The 22,239-nt window shown below is 39.2% G+C and overlaps 1 protein-coding gene across 3 annotated transcripts in view; it reads right to left on the bottom strand.

The window, feature by feature from the left end:
- The window catches only part of LOC145978162 (putative divalent cation/proton antiporter TMEM165), an 88,323-nt gene that overhangs the window by 23,473 nt on the left and 42,611 nt on the right, over nt 1–22,239 (bottom strand). The window contains exon 1 of one of the 3 annotated variants that reach the window (XM_083110610.1): nt 17,351–17,561. The exons of 1 other annotated variant lie outside the window; for it this stretch is intronic. In XM_083110610.1, the coding sequence (XP_082966736.1) occupies nt 17,351–17,500 (150 nt within the window). In that variant the 5' untranslated portion in view covers nt 17,501–17,561. Of the gene's footprint in view, nt 1–9,372; nt 9,477–17,350; nt 17,562–22,239 lie in introns of those variants that run through there. One more of the 3 variants, XM_083110615.1, reaches the window with a different exon arrangement.

The raw sequence follows: 22,239 nt of genomic DNA, 5'->3' as shown, positions 1-22,239 counted from the left end.
GCAACAGAATGGCTGTGACACTGCGAGGAAGTAAACCCTCCAAACTGGCAGGCCGGAAAGCCATAAGGCGGCAGCCCCTTCATTCGGCTAGACTCACCGTAGGGCTAATAACCCACGTGGCGTCGAAATTCATTTTATTCAGAGAAGACATAAGGTAGATGCCGGACAGATGAAATAGAAACGACAAGGCAAGAAAAGGAAAATGATTATTGGAACATGGAATATAACCTCTCTGACAGGAAAAGAATGTGAGATAATAGAAGAAATGGAAAAATACAAGATTAAAATCTTGGGCATAAGCGAGACCAAAAGGAAAGGATCAGGAGAGATGCTGATGAACAAGGGATATACCTTAATATTCTCAGGAGTAGATAGGAAAGCAAGAGCAAAAGAAGGTGTAGGTATTTGAAGAAGAATGTACAAAGAAAATAGTAAATTGGGAACCAATTACATCAAGAATATTAAGAGTAGATATGGAAATGGAGGAGAAGATATCATTTATTCAGATCTATGCACCTACAGAGGATGCAAATGAATGTGAAAAAGATATTTTCTATGTCAACCTACAGGATACTATGAATAAGGCTAAGGACTTTGCTAGACATGTGACCATCATGGGAGACTGGAATGCCAGAATTGGAAATGAATCAGAGAAGGGGAACGAGTGTATGGTAAAGCATACAGCAGAAACAGTGAAAAATAGCAATGGAGAGAGAATGATTGGATATTGTATAGACAATTTACTTATAGGAAATACATTTTTTCCACATAAAACAATACATAAAGTAACATTTGTAGCAGAAAGGAGAAGAGCAAGAAGTGCAATAGATTATTTCACGTACACAGAAAATACAAGGTATGCAACACAAGATGTTAGAGTGTACAGAAGTGCAGAACTAAGCACCGAGCATAAATTACTAATAATGAAAACAAGATTTCAGGAACCTAAACAAATACATAAAGTAAAGTACACAAAAATTAAAATAGGAGAACTAAGGACAGAATGCAAGCAAAAGGAATTTAAAAGGCAAGTGAAGGAAGAGTTGAACAAGAGAGAGAGAGCTAAGTATCCAGAACCAAGATAAAGAAGAATTAGAAGAAAGATGGAATATTCTAAAAAGAGTATTGATGAAAACAGCTACAGAAGTTTGTTGCTTAACAACTGTAGAAGATCAAAAGAAAAGATCAAGATGGTGGAATAACTTGGTTAAAGAAATTGTTAAAAGGAAGAAACAAGCATCGAAGAGCAGAGGAGAAATGGAATGAGTATGTTCACAGGAGAAATGAAGCAAAAGAAGCAGTCCAACAAGCAAAGAAAGAATCATGGGAAGAGTTTGGGTTAGAAATAGAGAAAAACTATCAAGGAAATAGTCGAAAGTTCTGGCAGACAGTAAAAGCAATGAAAGGAAAATATGGGAAGAGAATAATAAACATAGAAGATGAATCAGGAAAGATCCAAACAGAAACTGAAGATATATTGAAGACATGGAGTAAGTATTACGAAAACACATTTAGAGATGAAAATGGGAAGATGAATGAAGAAGATGCAATAGAGAGTGCAAATGTAGAAGAGGATGGAAGAGATGAAATAAAAATGCAAGAAGTGGAGGATGCAATAAAGAGAGTGAAATTAGGAAAAGCAGCAGGAGCAGACTGAGTATACCCAGAACTAATAAAGATGGCAGGAAAGAAAGTTGTACAATGGTTGTGGAAGATTTGTTATTAAGCATGGAAGAGAATTAAAATACCCAAAGATTGGGAAAGAAACATGATCATACCAATCCACAAAAAGGGTAGCACTGTAAAATGTGAAAACTATAGAGCAATCTGTCTATCTTTAGTAGCTCTAAAAATATACACAAGAATCTTAGAAAGAAGGCTAAGAGATGAAGTAGAGGAGGAGTTAGAAGAAGAACAAGCAGTCTTCAGACGAGGAAGACAAACGCAAGATCACATTTTTACGCTACGACAAGCCATATATAAATTTCTTAAGAGAAAAATAACTGTTTGTAGCATTTCTTGATTTAAAGGCAGCCTTTTATACAGTACCACGACAGCAACTATGGTTAGCGTTACAGAAAATAGGAGCCTCAGAAAAATTAGTAAGAAGAATACAAAGTGTCTACAAGACAGTTAAAGGAATAGTGAGAATAGGAGGGGAGAAATCAAAAGAATTTAACATGAACAAAGGAGTTAAACAAGGAGATAGCCTCAACCCCTTACTATTTATAATACTAATGGATGAAATACATAAACAAAGTAGAAGAACACGAAAATGTAAGGTTGGAAATAGGAAACTGAAACCAGTTTATGTACAATCACTTCTGTATGCTGATGACACAGCATTAATAACATCAACAAAACAGGAACTACACAATACAGTAATATAATGGGTCAGCTCAATACAAGATAGAGAAATGATAGTGAACCCAAAGAAGAGTAAAGTAATGCATATATCAAAGCATAGAAATGAAGAGAGATTGGAAATAAAATGGCAAGGAGAACAGCTAGAACAAGTGAATAGATATGAATATTTGGGAACAATAACAACAGCCGATGGAAAAGTAGAAGAAATAAATAGCAGGGTTCAAAAAACAAATAAAATATATTACCAAGTAATACAATAGTAGGGAAAAAGGAGGTACAAGAAAATACTAAATTAAGGATTTACAAAACCATAATTATACCAACAATGCTCTATGGCATAGAAAGCTTAACGCTCCAAAATAAGCATAAAAGTAGATTAAGAGCAACAGAGATGAAATACCTCAGAAGAGTCGTAGGAAAAACCAGACGAGATAGAATCAGGAACACTAAAATCAGGGAACAGCTACAAGTAGAATCAATTGAGGAGATAATAGAGAGAAGAACACTGGGCTGGTATGGCCATGTCATGAGAATGGGAGAAGAAAGAAAACCGAAACAAGTAATGGAAGAGAGACCAGAAGGAAGGAGAGGAAGAGGAAGATCTCGGATAGAATGGGAACAATACATGTCAGAGATGGTTACTAAAACAGGAAAGGCACTAATGGAAGTTAAGAGAATGGCACAAGATAGGAAGAGTTTTAGCAGATGGCTGAAGGACCCTGACGCCTAACAGCACGAAGGGGAAGAAGAAGTAAGTAAGTAAGAAATTGATTAAGGGACACTCACAAAGAACGCTCATACCCAGGCTGGGATTTGAACCCAGGACCCCTGGCATTGTAGCAAGGTGTGTTAACCACTCCCGCCACGAAGGCTGGCATATCCAAAATTGTTAAAGCAAGGAGTGAAATTATTTTTTGAGCAACTCAACATTTTAAATTATAGATCTTGAACAAACCTTAAAGGGAAACAGAGACGATAATGGCAGCCTTGGAAATCTTAGTTAATCTGAACTGAATGTAAATATTTCAAGCAGAATTAGAACCACTAATAAATACAAAAACGAATTGATTCCATGTAGCTGGGTCAAGTAAATAAACACACGTGAACTAGAGTTGGTCAAAGATTTAGGCCGCTTTTCATTTAGTTATCGTCCAGTTCATATGGATCTACACTGCAAAACTTCGCCACATCCTTTTCTATCGACTGCGCAAAGAGCTTGAACACATGAAAAATTACCGCCATTTCATTTCCAGATGGCACCACATTGTCATTAATTGTATGCAATGTTACCGAAATTTCACACAGTACTAACAACAAACACAGTTGGAGCAGGTGTAACGAATGCCACGTGGTGGGTATTTCCTTGCAGACTACAAACAACTTGGCCACAAACATGGCGGCAGTGTGAATCCTGACATCACATCAGGGGCGATTCCTCCATGTAGGAAGTGAGGAACTTCCTACAGTTCATTTCTACTTATTTCGAGTTCTCTACTTTTTAGGAGTTTAATGCGTTATAAAATTTTGAGTGCAATGTACTACGTACAATTGACTAGATTAGCTACTGTCAAGAGTTGACTGCTTTTGCACGCACCAGCAGCAGCCGAAAGATGATGGCCACATACTTTCTGTCGCTCGCTGAGGAACCATGGCGGTCATCCTACAGACAGATGGGTGAGGGGTGGAAGGGGCAGCGAGGTTGCGAAGATCGGCGAGGACTGAGGAACTAGCAAGTTGTTCCTAAATCAGCGTTGCCAATCACAGTAAAATGGTACTAAACCAAGCACAGTTTGATATTTGTTGGCACTTAGCACCCTGCTTTTGACACAGTGGTAAAAATCTGAAAACGCCAGTCCCTGGGAGAGGAAAAATCAAATTCAATGGAATATGTTTTCAGGAAATAGAAATAATAATAATATGTCCAAATCTTATTTCTACTTCACCAGCGGATATGTTTCAAACGAAAGGGAGTATCCGATCCAGCGTCAAGCTTTTTTAGAACCATACCACGATCCATCTTCTATATTTTCTTCATGCTGCCCGATTTAGTTAGTTACGAGATTTTGTGGTAGGAAATCTGTGGAAATTTGGAGGTAAACAATTTTCTCAAACCTTTTTCAGTTCTATGTTGAACACATGTTTGTTGCACAATTTTAAACAACTTTGGGGGAAAATTTTACTATTACATAACTATTACGCAAATTCAAAACTCTAGAAAAGTAGATGCAGAATTACAATTATCCGAAAAAAATAATAAATCCTAGCACAATTTAGAAACATTTAGCATAATTTCGAAGTTTAAGCAGCACTTTTTGTTATCGTGAACCCACTCGATGACAGGGAGGGAGAAGAAAATCGAAATTCTTGAAAAATCTGAAATATCGTTATTTTCGTCGGTTGTTCTAGGTTCACATTTAAATATTTCATAGTTCAAAGTAAGGAGCAAAGGCTCCTTGCTATACCTTGAGCATGGGCCTGCAGCTAACATTCTAAATGCAAAGGATAGTACAAGTGATACGTGTGAATGTAAATGAATGCATTTTTCAAACCTTCCTCGCTTTAAAATAATTTCTTCCTACACTCCGAAAAAAAGTCACGAGTCTCCTACAACATATGAAACTGTCACGGACAGGTGTAGATTATTAGAACTACAATTTAAATACTACTTTAGCAGCTCAATCCCCACCTAGTGGTTGTAGTTGGTGGTGGGGCTTGTGCGCTCTGATTCGCTACGCAGCCTTGTGGAGAAGAGGGATCTTCAAAGGCTAAGGGAGTACACCCTGACAGAAAAACTAGCAGGCCAAGGGCTAAGAGGGGAGGCATCTCCAATGGATTCAGGGGGCTAATCCACTAGTCCGAGAATCTCTTGTTACAAGCAAACAGAAGGATGCCGGATGGTTGACAACGTTTGAGACCAGGAGAGGAAACAGGGTTTTCAAAATTGAAACTTGGAATGTGCATGGTAAAGAGATAGAACTTATGAGAGAAATGAAGCAAAACTATATGTACTAGCAATAACCGAAACTAAAAAAAGGGGAGAGGATGTGAACAGATGATAGAACCAGAGAGTGGGAATAGATATCTTTTGTTCGACTCACGAGTGGACATGAACCAAGGCACTAAAGCAGGAGTAGGCATAATCATGCCAGAAAGCTATCAATATTAGGGTCATTCCATGCCAAATCATACAGCCTCTGACCTCACCATTTCCGAATTGCATGAAAATGTGAGAGTTAGTAGTATTTGAGGAAACAATAATATTTGCACAATAATAGCCAACAGCGATGCATACTTTTTGTGTAGCAGGGTTGCCAACTTAGGGAAAAAGTGAAAAATTTGACACACGGGGCCAAAGAAAAAAATAACTGTTGTTGCAGGTAAGCTAGATGTTGGGCTCATTTTAAAGCTAAAGGATTGTTCTTTTAATACAAAATAAACTTATTTACCTTCAATCAAATTTTTATGTCAAGGTCATATCATATGACCTTTGACCTTGAAAATTTTCAAAACTGTAATTTTGAAATTTGTGAAACTAATACATATGGTGCATTAAGATGTTGCCTATAAGTGACAGAAATATCATCTTGGGATGGCATTGGAAACAGGAGCTGCTGAAATTTATAAACTTAACGAAAAAGTGTTACTGTGCATTGACTGAGATACAAAAACTGGAAACTATGCACATGTTTACATTTTAGAAAAGTATACAATAATAACAAATAACATTACGTTTAGTGCAGATTAGTGGAGTTTCCTATTCCTCATCTTCTCTTCTGAGGTCTTCGTGTCTGAAGCTGGGATCTTATATGTCCGTCCAGTTTCAGTTCTTGGATCTACACTAGTCAGAACATCCTGGATGAGAATTCTTCTTATGTCTAGATGTTGGGGATATACATATGATGGAAAAGGACCATGTGGATGAAGAAAACTGATAACAACTTCATTAAGAACTTTCACAAACATCGACAACACATCCCAACCACCATGCATGATCACGAACACACGTCACAAAACCACGAACTTCATCCAAAGGGCGACACTGGTGTGGTGTTTTTCACTTCTTATGTCTGTAGAAAACCTTTTTACAACAAGTTCTTCTGGTGTCACAGGTATTCCTGAATTCAAACTTCTACCACATTTAGGATTTGGTGATGACATTACTCCACATTCCCTCACTAGCTTTTTTGAAGTTTGTATCATGTGATTTGTTGTACTTGGGAATTCATTCTTAATTCTTCCAATACTCCAATTTTTAGGTAGTATTGTCAAGATTTGCACTTTTGCACTTCTTTCTGTACATTTTTCAAACTTTTCTTTCAACTGTTCCAATATTTTTCCACCAGTACTTTTGTTTTTTGCAACCTGTTCTTCTGCTGCTGGTATTTGGAATATTTTGTTTTGTACTGCTTCTGTAATCTTCTTTATTTTGCTTTTGCTATAACCTGTTGATTTCATTTTCTTCTGTTTGATGGGTGATTCTCCAACACTTTGTAAGCTTTCATTTAATGCCTGAATATGGAATTAATTTAATGTGGAACTTCTCCACTTCTTCATCACTACCATTATCACTTTCTCTTTGTTCTCTAACCATTGTGTCTTCACCACTCACTATGTTGCTGGTTCTGATTGGAATTTGTTTTCTACAAGCATCATATATCTTGTATCCAATCTGCAGGTGTGGCAGCTTTTCTACCATCCATGGGAGAACATTTCTTAATTTTTTCTGCTCCTGGTATGTCTTTCAATATCAAAGGGATTACAGCACTGTGTAGATATATAATAGTTCTTATCCATTGTAATCTACTGCAAACAGATACACACACACACTTACAAGACGGAATGTTAATAAGCACACTGGCACAGGACACCTATCACTGCTTGAAAGACTGTAGCTGCACTGAAAACAAAGTGGTGACTGAGCACGTCTGAACTTGCTTCTTTGATACTTTCAGTGCAACAACTGCATAAGTCCACTGCACCAGTGGACAGTAACTTTCATAGCTCCTGTTCCCAATGCCATCCCAAGATGATACTTCTGTCACTTATAGACAACATCTTAATGCACCATATGCATTAGTTTCAAAAATTTCAAAAATCCAGTTTTGAAAATTTTCAAGGTCAAAGGTTATATGATATGACCTTGACATAAAAATTTGATTGAAGGTAAATAAGTTTATTTAGTATTAAAAGAACAATCCTTTAGCTTTAAAATGAGCCCAACATCTAGCTTACCTGCAACAACAGTCATTTTTTTTTTGGCCCCGTGTGTCAAATTTTTCACTTTTTCCTTAAGTTGGCAACCCTGCTACATGAAAAGTATGCATCGCTGTTGGCTGTTATTTTGCACATATTCTTTGCTCCTCAAATACTACTAACTCCGAGAGTTTCATGTGTAACGACCCTTTGTGGTCACCACATTTAGCGATCCTGCATGATCACCATATTCTTTAATATATAATTATTAATGCATGCGAAATTCCCTGCGAGGCTTACACTTTTGGTTTATCTTTTATCTAATCTTGAGTGCATTGTTGTTAACATATATTGTTGTGCATAGTTTATTGTAACCTATTTAGTTTAGCACACAAGAGTTAAGCCCCTATCACACGGAACTGGATTTCTAGTTAGTTGGCGATGAACTAACTTTCTGGGTAGTAATCATGGCCGCCTGGCTGACTGCTTGACTGGTTTTGAGGAATAGGACATGTTCTAATTGCTACTAACTTCTTCGACTAGATTCTGTGGAACAGCCAATCAGAGCAAAGTTTGGCCATGTGAAGATATTCTGTGAGTTTGTAAAGTAGCCTTTTTTTGTCTGTGGCTTCCGAGTGCATACAACACGAAAGGCAAGTTTACAATTGAAAAAGCTAAAATATTCTTCCATACGTGTATAGTAAACGTTGTAAAGTACGTATTTTATCAGCGCCGTTCTTCTCTACCTAAAACCATTTAATGCGATGCGATATTCCTCTCGGTTGGATAGTTATCGTATTTTAAAAGTGTGAAGTGATACGTTGTTTACATCTCGCGCGGCCGCCATTATGGAAACGAAAGACTATCGACAAGTACGGTATAACAAGTACCGTGTGAGGCGAAAACTAGCAAATGGGTAGTCAGTCCAGCGTCAACTAGAGCATTCCTACTAGAAATCTAGTTCCGTGTGATAGGGGCTTAAAAATTGTATTACCACGTGCTTTTAGTAACTTTTTATGTTAGTGGTTTTTACAATGTAAACATGATAATTTATAACGCATGAGTTGCAACTCGTAATTTGATGGGAGTTTGCAACGCTGCAGCCGGCTTAGTTACGATCTTCTCAACCCGCCTCAGTGCTGCCACTAGACATTATATAAACGAAGCAGCGAGGCCCAGAGCTCAGTCGACTGCAAAAAAACCTGGTTCCCAGATCTAATCTGGACACTTCCCTGACCAGGTTACAATAGGAAATCAGCTAGGAGGAAAAGAAGAGAAGCAGATAACCTAACTACCAGGTCTGCCCAATACGAGCTTGGACGGTTATCCATAGGTCGTGGCGGCCTAAGCCCAAGTCTCCTGGATGCTCCCGGACCTATCTTTTGTACCTCGCAGTCTCTTGCTACTGCCTGAACATACCAACGGACCTGTCCGTTCCCTTGCAGTAATCCGAGTGACCTGCGGCGTCCTTTGTTCCCAACACCAAAAGCGCTAAATAAAAAACTTGAATTTTGGGAAAAATAGAACAGAAAAAAAATGTAAGAAAATAACACTGAAACACCTTACTTGCTCTACAGGAACCAGGAAGGTAACATTTTTAAAAATAACCTTCAAGTCGCTATCTACGAGAGGGCATTTGTCATGGCTTCCCGTCACTAAGTCACGTGGTCGCTGTTCCCCGAGCACTTGCAACCTCTGTAGAGGCATGTCGAGGAAAACTAATTTCATATTGCTAATGTAGCCAATAATTCAGATATAATGCCTCACGAGTAAAAAAATAAATAGTTCTCTTAATTAATCAAGATTACCTACACCATAATTTTCAACTAGTGCACTGTATGGCCACAAAATAACAGGGTGTGTACTGAATTGTGTCATTTAGGCTTGAAGTTTCAAAACCTATAGAACAGAAAAATATTATGTTGCTATGAGTTCAACAATGAGTAATAATAGATCGATTCTGAGGAGCACCGCTACATTTTACCATGTTTTCACAAATACAACGTTCTTATCCTTAGGAACCCTCAGTCACCCGCTAAACAGAACAAATCCGGACTGGACCTACAGTTTCAAGTAGGATCCGCGCAGTGCTGTAGCTAAACATTTCTATGCCCGGGTAGAGAATACGTAGATTTTGGCGCTCCCGGAACAGAATTCGCTCCCCTCCCCCGAAATGCCATTTTACAAACTAACTGTACAATCCAGCTGTACAATTCCAGCCTCTCTCGAAAGAGAAAAAATCTGGATATGTCAGTGTTTACTACCCATACAATTTGCATAAGTAAGGTGATGAAGCGGCGAAAACTAACTTTTCCCTTATTTTACGTCTCTTTTCTACCTCTTGGGTTAATCGCGTCGATGATGATGAATGACGTACAGATTAAATGTATAATGGGACAAACACAATGAAAGCGAACTCTTGTGTACAAAGTTATAAAAACTTACATAATCAATGACACTACGGGCATACATCTCCGAGAAGTCCATTTTCCAGTTTTCTGGTAAGAATCATGAAATTGTACCGAACCAACACCCAGAAGCTATGAGAACATAGTAGCAGAATAATACACTACCCTCAGGAGTTGAATAATTTCAGTGTATTTCGGTTTTTCTCACCGAAAGACGAACGTTCTTAAACCCAAATTGGGCGATGCTCAAAATATAGGATGTTTACGATTTTTGGGGCAGTTTACCCACTGTACTCCTTCGAGAATGTTGACTGTCAGATTACTGATGTTTTATGTAATATAAAATTTGTTCCAGCATACGGTAAACACAAATAACGGAGAGACGATGCCAACGTATGGCCCACGTAAACAGTGACGTGAACGGAGGAGTAGCTAGTCTAGCAGAGATAGATCGATCAATCAATCTCACATCTCGAATTATATTCAAATCACAATATTTATTGTCTTGTTAAAGCCACAGTTCATATGCAACACTTTCTTTTCCACGCGCTTCTCGTCCATCGGTGCGATCTGCGGGCAAAGCTGGCTGGATACCCTAGCTCGCTCTTCTTCCGCCTGACCTGCTTCCAGGTAGAAACGGCCGGCCGAAGGAAAAGGAATATTTCTACCTCTACCTCCCTTGCCCCCCGCTGCAATGGTTCAAAACCCAGACTTTCAGGTCCCCTAGTCTATCTCCTATAGGACAGATAGGGGATTGGTTTCTCATAGATTATTTTTTTTGTAAATCCTCTAAAGAACTCAGCTCAGGGTAAAATTTTCTGCAGTACTTACGTTCTCTGTATTTACACAACCTTTTACGCGTTGTACAATATGTATGTATAATATGGGATGTAGTTTTATTATCTATAAAATGGGAACATATTATGTGCAGACAATAATGTTATGCTTGCTTTCTTCGTTTTTTGTTTTTTTTTCAAATATGGAATATATAATGATTAAATTACAAATATGTGCTCGGGCTCTATCTCACTCTCGTTTTAGTAGTGTTTTATTTAAATATACCTACTACTCTTGGCCTCGAACAGTCATAAATACGGATGTATTTATTTGGACAAGAGAACGCGTGTTCATATTGTTGTTGGTTTGGTTTATTTTACTTCGCTTTTCTGCCACATTTGGTCATCGCGAAAATGAGGATGAGTGATGATATGATAAAATTGATGAAGGGACCTCATATGAACAATTCAGGATTCGAACCCTTGATGAGTGCGCATTCTTGTCCTATGTGTTGTACTCTGCAGTGAATAATGATATAATTTGGAATGAAAAATGTATCTCAAAACTCAAAAAGCCAAATGAATATTATTGAAGAAACTACAAAAAAGTGTGTTTTGTTACCCGTTTTGTTTCTGTGCTTAAAGTGTATGTACTTCAAACACCAAATCAATCAACCGCGGGGGAGTGGTTATCACAGCGCGCTACGACACCAGGAGTTCCGGGTTCGAACCCCGTCCTGGACATGGGTGTTCTTTGTGTTTGTCCCTTCAATAATTTTATCGTATCATCTTCGCAATTAACCAAATGTGACAAAAAATAAATCAAATAATTGTTTGATTGCTTGAATTGGTTTATTTTACTTCGTCTTTCTGCCACTTTTGGCTAATCGCGAAGATGATACGATAAAGTTGATGAAGGTACACTGGACCCTAAAAAGGGAGGGGTGTGACCCACACCAACACCCCCCCCCCCCTTGAGCATGCCACGGACTGCTACCCCAAGTGTCGACGTCACCGCACGTCACTGCACGTACGAACCTGCCATCTCGAAGTACTTTCGCGACTTTTTTATTAGTAACAACCGGTTGAATGACACTCAAATAGCAAAAGAACACGTCGAAAATTGCCATCAGCCTCAAACCTAACGACATAAAATTATGGCTGCTCTTGTGGAATGTCGTGTTAGGTGCTATATTAACTTGCGCGAATTCTTCCGGCTGTTCTACTTCACGCTAAGGTTAAGAGACGTATTTTACTTCACAGTAATACATCTACGCGAGCTAGAAACAACGGAAAACGTTCATAAACAACATATTATCATAAGCTATGAAAAATAGTTCAATTTCTCGAAGGTGTACAGTGTGTTAAGGGTACCGCCGTTTACCCAGTGTACCCCTAAAGAATTGCGTCGGATTTTTTTTTAATCGACAGATTTCAATATTTTACTTAATGTAAAAGTGGTTTCAGCGTTATAACTGAGATATTTGATCCCTAAAAATGGCCCACGGAAGTTAGGACCTGCAATTTCGGAGTACAAATCCTAACCTAACTACGTAAAATTATAGCTGCTGTTGTGGAAAGTCGTTTTGGGTGCTATATTCACTTGCGCGAAGCCTTCGGGCTGTTCTGCTTCACAGTAAAGTAACATGCTAAGAAGGTAACAGACGTACTTTAGTTCACAATAACACATTTCCGAGAGCTAAAATCAAATGAAAACGTTCATAAACAACAAAATCTTCATATACCATGCAAAATATTTTACTTTCTCTAGGGGATACATAATGTCAAGGGTACAGTCAACTGCAGAGATAATGGTAGGCAAATTGTCCACCGCTATTTTAATTACTTTTTTATTCTACATTCTATGTTGTTTTAAGGAATGAAACTATGTTGGTTCGAAGCAGGCATTGTTCTCTGCTTATTGACGTCATTATTTCAATTCATTGTCATCACCAGAGCTAGGAACTTTAGGTGCTGCACCTTCAATTTTTTTGTGTGAAAATAGGTAAAAAAGTGACTCATCCCTAAAATAAGCACGTATTGAACTCTACTCATGGTGTTTCGGTTACACCTTTTTGCACCTTTTTCACAATCTCAGAACCTTTTCCACCTTTTTCACAATCTCGGAACCTTTTGCACCTTTTCGCCCTTTTTGCATCTTTATCATTTTTTTTAAATACAACTCGCGCGCTGTTTAACCCCACCCACATTCGACGCACGGCTTCTTGGCACGCGATTCTTGTTTACCGTACAACAATGAATCGACTTTCTTCAGTTCTTGGACGTTATACGACGCACGGTTTTAGAAGCGATATCGGGCGGAGCCACGCAGAGGGTGTGCGTGGCGACCAGCCAATGGCAGGAGTGCAACGTTGTACAGTTAGGAGACTGCGGCGCGCGAGTTAAACGCCGTGTTCTGTATTTTTCTTGCGCGCAAGAAGTTTTGATAAAACTCGCCACTTTAAGGTTCATCATAAGATGGGACACGACATTTTGAACATAACTGTCCAAGTCCCATGAATTTCCGTCGCCTACAGCCGGAGCTATCGTTTCTCGAAGAAACACGGGAAACAACACGTCTCTACACTCACACACAATGACCCTTTCGTTTTCCTTCCGTGTTCCGTCTGTTGTTTTTTCGTTGCCACTGTGTCCCCGATGAGTTGTTGTGTCTTGATAAAGCCATGGGTGTCAAATTCGGCTGAATATGCACAATGACCTTTCATTGTCTTGTGTGTTCACAAACATTGCGAGTCTGTGTCAGTTTTGAGTTCAGCGTTTTCATAACAAGGGTGGTGTAAGATAATTTTACTGCTACGGCATGAAGAACAGTTGTGAGAGGATTCAATACAGCCATTATTGATTGATTTATTTTACTTCGCTTTTTCTGCCACTTTTGGCTAATTTACGAAGATGGGGATGAGTGATGATATGATGAAATTGATGAATGGACACTCACAAATATTCATGTCCAGGTCTGGATTCGAACCCCTGGCGATGTGCAATACAGCCCTTATGCTCGATTGTTGTGCAATAGTGTGTGTGTGTTGCGTGAGTGCTATTTAATAATGTCACGCCAGCGCCATTGTGGAGTGGTTAGCATATAGCTCTACGACGCCAGGAGTCCCGGGTTCGAATCCTTCATCAATTTCAGTACGTACCAGTAGTACAGTCACCAAATACTCGTATTACGTTCACAAGACAGAAATCTTAGTTTTAAAGCTTATTCTTACTTCAAGGAATCGGCGTTCGCAAGACGTGCGTGCTGAAACAGTGTTTTCTCAGAGTCGAGAACTTACGACTAAAGCGTGTGATGTATGTGTGCATACTGTGTTGCGTATTATAAAACAGGGTAAAGTATCTACCACAGAAATCGGTGAACCGAACCCTTATTCAAATCTCCTGGGAAACATGCCAGAAAACAGAAACGAGAGTGCTGATGATGGCCTTGCAGTTCCTCTATAATAAATACCTTCAAACTTCTTTCAGGTACGAGTTTCTCTTATATGCTGCAGTGATATGACAATCCTGTGTAGAATTCTTCACTATATATTTCATTGTACTCAAATATCACGTACATGCATTATACCCATAAAAAGCTGAATATTGGACACAGCGAATTATCTGTGTTTTCCTTTCGCTAGCAGTTGGTTTGGCAGCAGCGCGAGAGCACTGGCTGCGTATTGGCTGAACTCATGTTCCTTCTAAAAGCGTACGCCGTGCGTTACAATTGCTAGAAGTTGTGCTCTTTTTGTCCTATGCTGTATTGTTTACGAATTGCTGTAGGAAAGCTGTTTTGTTTTCGTTTCCTTCTCCCGTCTCAGCGAGCAAGGTAACTGCAGTCTGTGATCGACTGATTGATGCATCGGATTTGCTTGTTCACCATGCCAAAACAAAGTAAATGTTGGGAAACTGCAGGACATCGTTAAACAGTTTAGCGGTGACGGCATTCAGAGTGATGGATCTGTTCTGAGGTGTGATGTGTGTGATATTTCTATTGCTGTTGATGACAAACATCAACGCACTCGGGTTGTGCAGCATCTACAAAGTGGGAAGCACGTCAGGAATAAAGAACTACGAGATGGTAAAGGTGGGAAGCGACAGCAATTCATTGGTGAGGCGCTTGCATCTTCGAGTTCCAGAAATACAAATGAATTTTTCAGTGAGACAGCAAGGACATTTATAGCGTGTGGAATACCTCTTTCGAAACTTAACAATCCTGTCATGAAATCATATTTGCAAAAATATACTGGGAAGTCAGTTCCAGATGAGAGCACCTTAAGTAGGGTGACCAGACATACTCTTTTTAAGAGTATTATACTCTTTTAGAGGTTCATATACTCTATACTCTTTTCAATTTGCAAAAATCCCCAAATATACTCTTGTCCTTGCTATTTAATTTCATTCATTATTTTACGCGTAAAAATGCCTTAAAATCCACAGAACGGAAAACGTCAAGATGTCAACAAACTGAAGTATTTACTCCTTGACTCAAGAATTTCCTATGAACAATTTCAAGAGTCATTTTCATATTCCATCAACAAGCAAAACATATTTCAAATTCATCGGAATTTAATGATAATGATTAGGGTTGAGCCGATACCACTTTGGACCGATACTCTTACCGATTCCCACCGATACAGATACTGATACTTGAAAATTGCAATAATTAAAGTTTGTTCAAAATATTGGTGTGTAAATATTCTCCTCCAATTATATGCATCAACATTCCAAGAAGTTTGCTTTAGAATATTCAAGAATTTCATCATAATATTAAAATAGATATTATGTAGTCACAAAATATAGTTTTTTGTACAAAATTAGTGTAAAATAAAAAGGAAGTTTTAATTTTGCATAATTTCCAGGATAATTAGACTGTCAAGAATTCGCTTGGGATTTTTGCGGACCCCGTGAAAGACCAAAATGCATGCGCACCTTCAACCTATAGACTATACTCTTTTTGGTCAACAAATATCTGGTCACCCTACCTTAAGGAAATCTTACCTTCAACCTCTTTATGAAGCTAAAATCTCGCAGATCAGGCAAGTAGTAGCTGACCATCCAGTCTATTTCATACTAGATGAGACCACAGATAGGCAAAACAGGTACGTTTTGAACATTTTAATAGCACCTCTCAATGGACATCAAGTGAAACCCATGCTTTTAAAAACTTATTTTCTCGGCAAAACAGACAATGCAAGTGTAATGCAAAGTTTCAATGATGCATGTTTTGTATTGTGGCCAGAGGGCGTAAAATATGATAGTGTGTGGTTAGTTCTTACAGATCAAGCATCTTACATGTTAGCTGCATTTTCTAATCTGAAGAATATGTATCCTAACTTAAAACATGTGACCTGCATTGTTCATGCTTTGCATCGAGTTTGTGAAGCTCTTAAAGATGAATATACATATGTGAACGAATTTGTTTCTAGCATTAAGAAAATACTGAAAAAGGCTCCTTCTAGAATACAGAAGTACGTAGAAATTACGAAACTTCCACTACCACCCTCTCCCATCCTCACTAGATGGGGTACATGGTTAAAAGCTGCAGTGTTTATTTGCAATCATTTCCATACAATATCGATATTTTTAGATGCTTTGCCTAGTGATTCCTCAGCTGTAGAAAAAGCCAAAAAACCTGCACTTAAACAGGAATTGCAAGATGAACTCTATATTGTACAGGACTTCTCTTTCCTTACTACTGCAATCCAAAAACTGGAGGAGCAGTGTCCTGAAAAGGAAGCACAGTGGGCTGTTTTGATGAATGTGCAACGAGAGCTGGAAGGGGTCGGGAAAGAGCAGTTAGAACAAAGTTTAGCCAAAAACCCTGATGTTCAAGAAGTCGCAACCAACAAGGATGTGGATTACCGGTTGAAAACAAAATACGCACCACTTGTGTCTGTTGACGTTGAACGTTCTTTTTCAACTTACAAGTATCTGCTTAGTGACCGCAGATGTAGCCTCACTCAGAAGAACATAGAAATTTTGAATAATCTATTTTAACAGTTTTCTAGATGACTAATTCTAAGCAAGTAAGAAGAAGCAGGTTTTCCTTTATGTCGCTTTCTAATGTATCAGAGAATTTTCTTTGCTTAGTTATATTAAACGATTTAAAACCAGAGAATACTCTATGTGTTTATCAGACAAGTTGAATCATATATGTTATATTAAACGATTTAAAACCAGAGAATACTCTATGTGTTTATCCAGACAAGTTGAATCATATATGTATGCACTGCTCACAATAAATTTTACATCTGAAAATTAGCACCTATTTTAGCACCTTTTTTGTACAAAAATTGGCACCTTTTTTGGCAAATTTTTGCACCTAAAATTCCTAGCCCTAGTCATCACAGATGTGCAATACAGACTGAATTAAAATGGTGGTGGACAATTCGTGTACTGTTTCTTTCGCCGTTGGGTGTATCAAGCATGTTAGCAACCAGTGCCCCATAATAATAAGCTAATAAAAAACTGAAACAACTTGAAATCGCACTCTTTTGCCAGCACAATGGAACAACTACAAGAGGAGTATTCGATCACAATATTCTGAAGCAACGGAGTCTAACACGGAAATTAGTTTCCATCAGCAATAATCACCCTTACCTCGGACGTGTTAAAGTAGGCGCAATCCACACTATCGGATACATTACTGGTGCCAACGAAATTACAGTCTACCAAGCGAAAATCCGTTCCGTGCACAGGTGGTAGCAAGGTAAGGCCGCTCTCGCACTGCCACAACTCCATGCCCTGCATATCGTACGAGCACGCTTCATTCGTGTGAGCAAGAGTGGTGGAAGGGAAGGCCCTCTACAACTCTCTTGGAACCCGAACGGCTGAGTCGAATGTATACGTGGATGCTCAAACAGTCAAATGCTTATCGGCGCTCCTTGTTGACACGTTCAAGGGAAACAATTCGTAATCGACAGAAAATACACATGGCCACGATAAAGTGTGGTCCTGTTTTGGTTAAAAACCTGCTGTTTAAGGAGCTCCAATACGCAAAAGAAAAAAGTTATTGCTTTACCCGTCCTTGCCGAAAGAAAATATCATACGTCAACTGAGAAGTGCAGTTCTCATTCATCAAGAAGGGACATTTTGCAGTCAAAAGCTTAGTAATAGCATTTTTCTATATGCATTTTGATTAACTTTCACAGACTTCGTTGCTTCAAGTAATAACAACCCGTATGAATGTGTCGTCATCGTGTGCTTAGGCAATTTGAAATACCAAGATCCCATTATGCACAGTTGTACACACAGGCTGATCAGGAGAAACATACTTTTTTTTTTTTTTTTTTCCTTTTTCTCTCTATCTCGAGTTTCTCCCCAGTCTTCCTTTTCCCCTCTCTTTTACACACACATACCATACCGCTTTCTCCATCTCTGTTTTTACTTCTATTCTCAGTTTCACCGTTTCTCGTCTTTCTTTCTTTTGTTTCTCTCACCCTCTCCATTTGTTTAAGTTTGGATTTCGGTTTTAACCTTTTGTTTAGCAAGCCCATTTTGCCAGGTAAGCTCCTTGTCTACCGGGCCAAGTTTAAGCAAAATTCAGAGTTTCATTTAGATGACTGTAGATCGGAGGCTAATTTTCCTAGACAGACGAATGATATATCGTTATACGCGGAATGAACCATACAGGGTGGGAAATAACCTTTTGCTAGGGGTCCACAGTAAAAAGTAACAACAATTAAGAAATTATGGTAATACCAAATGTTTACTACGACAATTGTGGTTGCAAAAACAAAATTAAAAGTTAGTATGTCCGCCGTTTGCTTCTCTCACAGCACGAAGACGATCAGGGTAGGAGCTCAGAAGATTCGCAAACAAGTCCGTATTCCATTCCATGTTACGGAGGACTTGTTCCAGATGTGCAAGGAGTGTTGGCCGGGAATAGCGGTCCGGTCCGCGTTCCACTATCATCAAGGACTCAACTGCATCCTTCAGAATAGCCAAAAAGTGCTCCGCTGCATTCAGGTCCGGTGATGCACCTGGCCATTAAGAACTGCTGAAGAAGTCAATGCCACTTCGCCGAAGAAGGTCTTGGTTTTAGCATTTGCCTTGAAGCAAGGGACTTTGTTGTGAACTAACTTTTAATTTTGTTTTCGTAACCACAATTGTCGTAGTAAACATTTGGTATTACCATAATTTCTTAATTGTTGTTACTTTTTCCTGCAGACCCCCTAGCAAAAGGTTATTTCCCACCCTGTACATTCGGACTACATACAATTTATGTACATTGAGTGTATATATGGATGTGGGGGGAGGGAGGAACCGGAAAATTCCAAAATTTCTAAAGAAAAATGCCCCTTCCCCCCTGGACATCAAAGTACAGGACATTGTCGATATACACATGGAAATGATCGTAGGCATGTTTGGAACAAGAAAAAAATTGCACTATTATCATATGAGCAATAGAACATGACTTGTAGCCCCCCCCCCATCGACATGTCTGTGCGCCACTGACTCAAGCCTCGGGTTGCAGAGTTACCTTGAAACGCCTGTATATTGGAGGCTAATTACCCTAGACGGATGAATCAAGTACAGTTATACGCGAAATGAACCATAGATTCGGACTACATACAATTTATGCACATTGAGTGTATACGTGGATGCAAGGGGAGGGGAGGAACCGGAAAATTCCAAAATTTCTGAAGAAAAATGCCCCTTTCCCCTCCGCCCCTGGACAACAAAGTACATGACATTGTCAAAATACACATGGAAATGATCGCAGGAATATTTGGAACAAGAAAATAATTGCATTATTATCATACGAGTAATAGAACACAACTTGTAACCCCCAAAAGACATGTCTATGCGCCACTGATTCAGTTTCAAAGGAAGCCGCCATTTTCCCGGCATCCCCCCCCCCTTTTTATGGGGAAAGAGTCTTTACGGTGCAGTATGTGTGTTAACAATAATATAAAAGAAGAAAATCGCAATTCCAGCGAAAACTAACGACATTATGACGTAAAAACTACGACCTTGTCGAGATATCTATATATAGATAGCTGGTAAACAAGGGGTAAAGCTAGAGGTATCTATTTATAGATAGATGGTAAACAAAAGGTTAAGTCCACTTTATCCACAGACAGGCTAATCGGGATTGGCCCTACAATTTTTAAAGTAGGATCCGAACCACTATATTCCTCTACGGGTATCGAACCCGGGACTCCTTTATTACAAGGCGACGACGTTACAACCACCTTCGGGGAGGCATTGCTCTCCCCCTCGTGCTCACGAATCTGCCAATCATCCTATTTTCCTCTGTAATAGCATTTACTTTACTGTTTTTCTGTTCTGGGCCTCCCCGATGGCGCAGTGGTAGGGTCGTCGCCTTGTAATCCAGGGGTCCCGGGTTCGATATCCGGTGGAGGCACATAGCGGTTCGGATCCCACTTTAAACTGTAGGACCAGTCCCGATTAGCCTCAATGCGCATAAAGTGAACTTCAAACACCAACTCAATCATCAATTTTTTGGTTCTGTTTTCCTCCAGTTGGCCTCACATTCTTAACCCTAGCTCCCCCGAGGGGGGCTGTCCACAAAAGCATAAATGTAATGTAAATAGGAGGCAAAATACACTAGGTGGGCCTATCAAGCGCCATCTTTGAATGCGTGTCATTCGAGACACTCATGCCAGTGAGAGTGTACAACGAAAAAATTGTTTCTAGAATTTTAATGATAAAAAAAAAGTGTTTGTCTGTGACCCCCCCCCCCGCTAAGTTTCTCGTACGGCAAGGGTAAGCTAGTGCTAACTATTTTCATTTCCTCCTATTCCTTTTGCTCTCGGTTCCACATTTCCCTATCTCGTTTCTCTATCTGTATCTCATTTGTACCCAGTATTAAGTTCGCACTTGCTCATCGCCTAAAGCTCTCGCCACGAAAACAGTCCCGTCAAGGTCACACCCACAGTGTTGTCAATAAGCAACAATTTCAACCGACGAAATCAACCGCATATGTACACTTCGCAACATCTTATTTGACCGCCCTCAAAAATTTCAAAGTCCGGAATTCGTAAATTTGGCAGCATAGCGCTTCAGAGCCAACTAAGAGTAGCCAACTTTGCAACATTTCTTCTTCCTGAATGAAAACGCTCGTGATTTTTTTTTTCATTCTTTCACATTCCATAAAGTAAAGATACCCTAAAGCGGTAATAAAATATATGAGTAGACAAAAAAAAATGTTAAGTAGAAATGCGAATGTTGAAAAGATTTCAAGATTCTTCGTTCTGAATTTGAAAATAGGAAAATGTATGTGCATTGTGCAACACTGAACAGGTTCTCATCCACCTGGAAAGAATTGCGGTCACATTTGAATGCAAGAAGGCAAATTTATGACGATTTTATGCGAAATGTTTAGTAAAGATACCTTGCACAACACCAAACGATTCTGCAGAGTGTGTCTTTCCTTGGTTCTTGGCGAAAAATGGTTCGAAACTCCGGCACAATGTTGCTTCAACTGAGATTAACGTGTTTTACTGAGCTTTCTGTTAGCAATCTCCTGGAGTAGTTGGTTAGATGATAACACTTTCGTTTTTTTACTGTTTTCGTCAAGATCGAAACATCGTAGGTTCAAATCCCACCCTTTCCTTATTATTTTTTCCTTTTAATTTACCGACTACGAAGTGTTCTAATAACGTAATATAATATTTATTATATGATATTACTGTAAATATTTATGCGATGCATGCTCAGAGGCAGCGATTGGGTTTTAAAACTGATGGGGCAAGGAGGGGGGAGGGCAAGGACAGTTTCTTTCCCTTAGTAGATAATGTTTAGCATAGTGCTGGGTCATCTGCCCCTCCACACTCCATAATCGTTGCCACTGTGCATGCCTCAAGTAATGCTTCTACTAATGTTTTTAATCTTTCAGTGATTGGCAGGATTTTAGGAAATACTTTTCCTTTCATTCAGCTGTTATAAGTTAACACATATTAAGAACTTACATGTCAACTTTCTGCATCCGGAAATGCTGGACATAAATCGCATAAATATCACCGGAAATATCCAAGAAACGTAGATAAGCATTCTCGTCCAAAGCCGTTTACTTCCCGAAAAAGATTTTCCAAAGAAGTAGGTTTGAACCCATGACCCCTACACCACACGGTTCACGTTATTTTATGCACTCGGTTCGGATCCCACTTTAAACTGTAGGTCCAGGCCCGATTAGCCTTACTATGCATAAAGTTGACTTAAAACACCAAATCAACCAATTCATCTCCTTTCAGAGTGGGCCTTCTATGATACTGTAGTCGGCCAGCATCCGAAAATACAGTTCTGCTTCGCGTATCTCTCTTTCTGGCTCTACAGCCCTTGGTGGGCCTTGGCCTCCTCCACAATCAGCCTCCATTCCAATCTATCATCAATTCTTCTCCTCCATCCTTTAATCTTCATTGTCCGCAAGTTTGCAGCTACGTCATCTATCCATCGAAGTCGTGGTCTGCCCTTTCTTCTTGCGTGGTGAAGCTTTTCTTTCAACATTCTTCTTGGCATCCTAT

This window comes from Lepisma saccharinum, chromosome 1, assembly GCF_977018435.1.
Source record: "Lepisma saccharinum chromosome 1, izLepSacc3.1, whole genome shotgun sequence".
In the NCBI taxonomy this organism is placed as follows: domain Eukaryota; kingdom Metazoa; phylum Arthropoda; class Insecta; order Zygentoma; family Lepismatidae; genus Lepisma; species Lepisma saccharinum.
The sequence above is the reverse complement of the archived record's forward strand: the minus strand, read 5'-3'. Positions and strand labels throughout refer to the sequence as shown.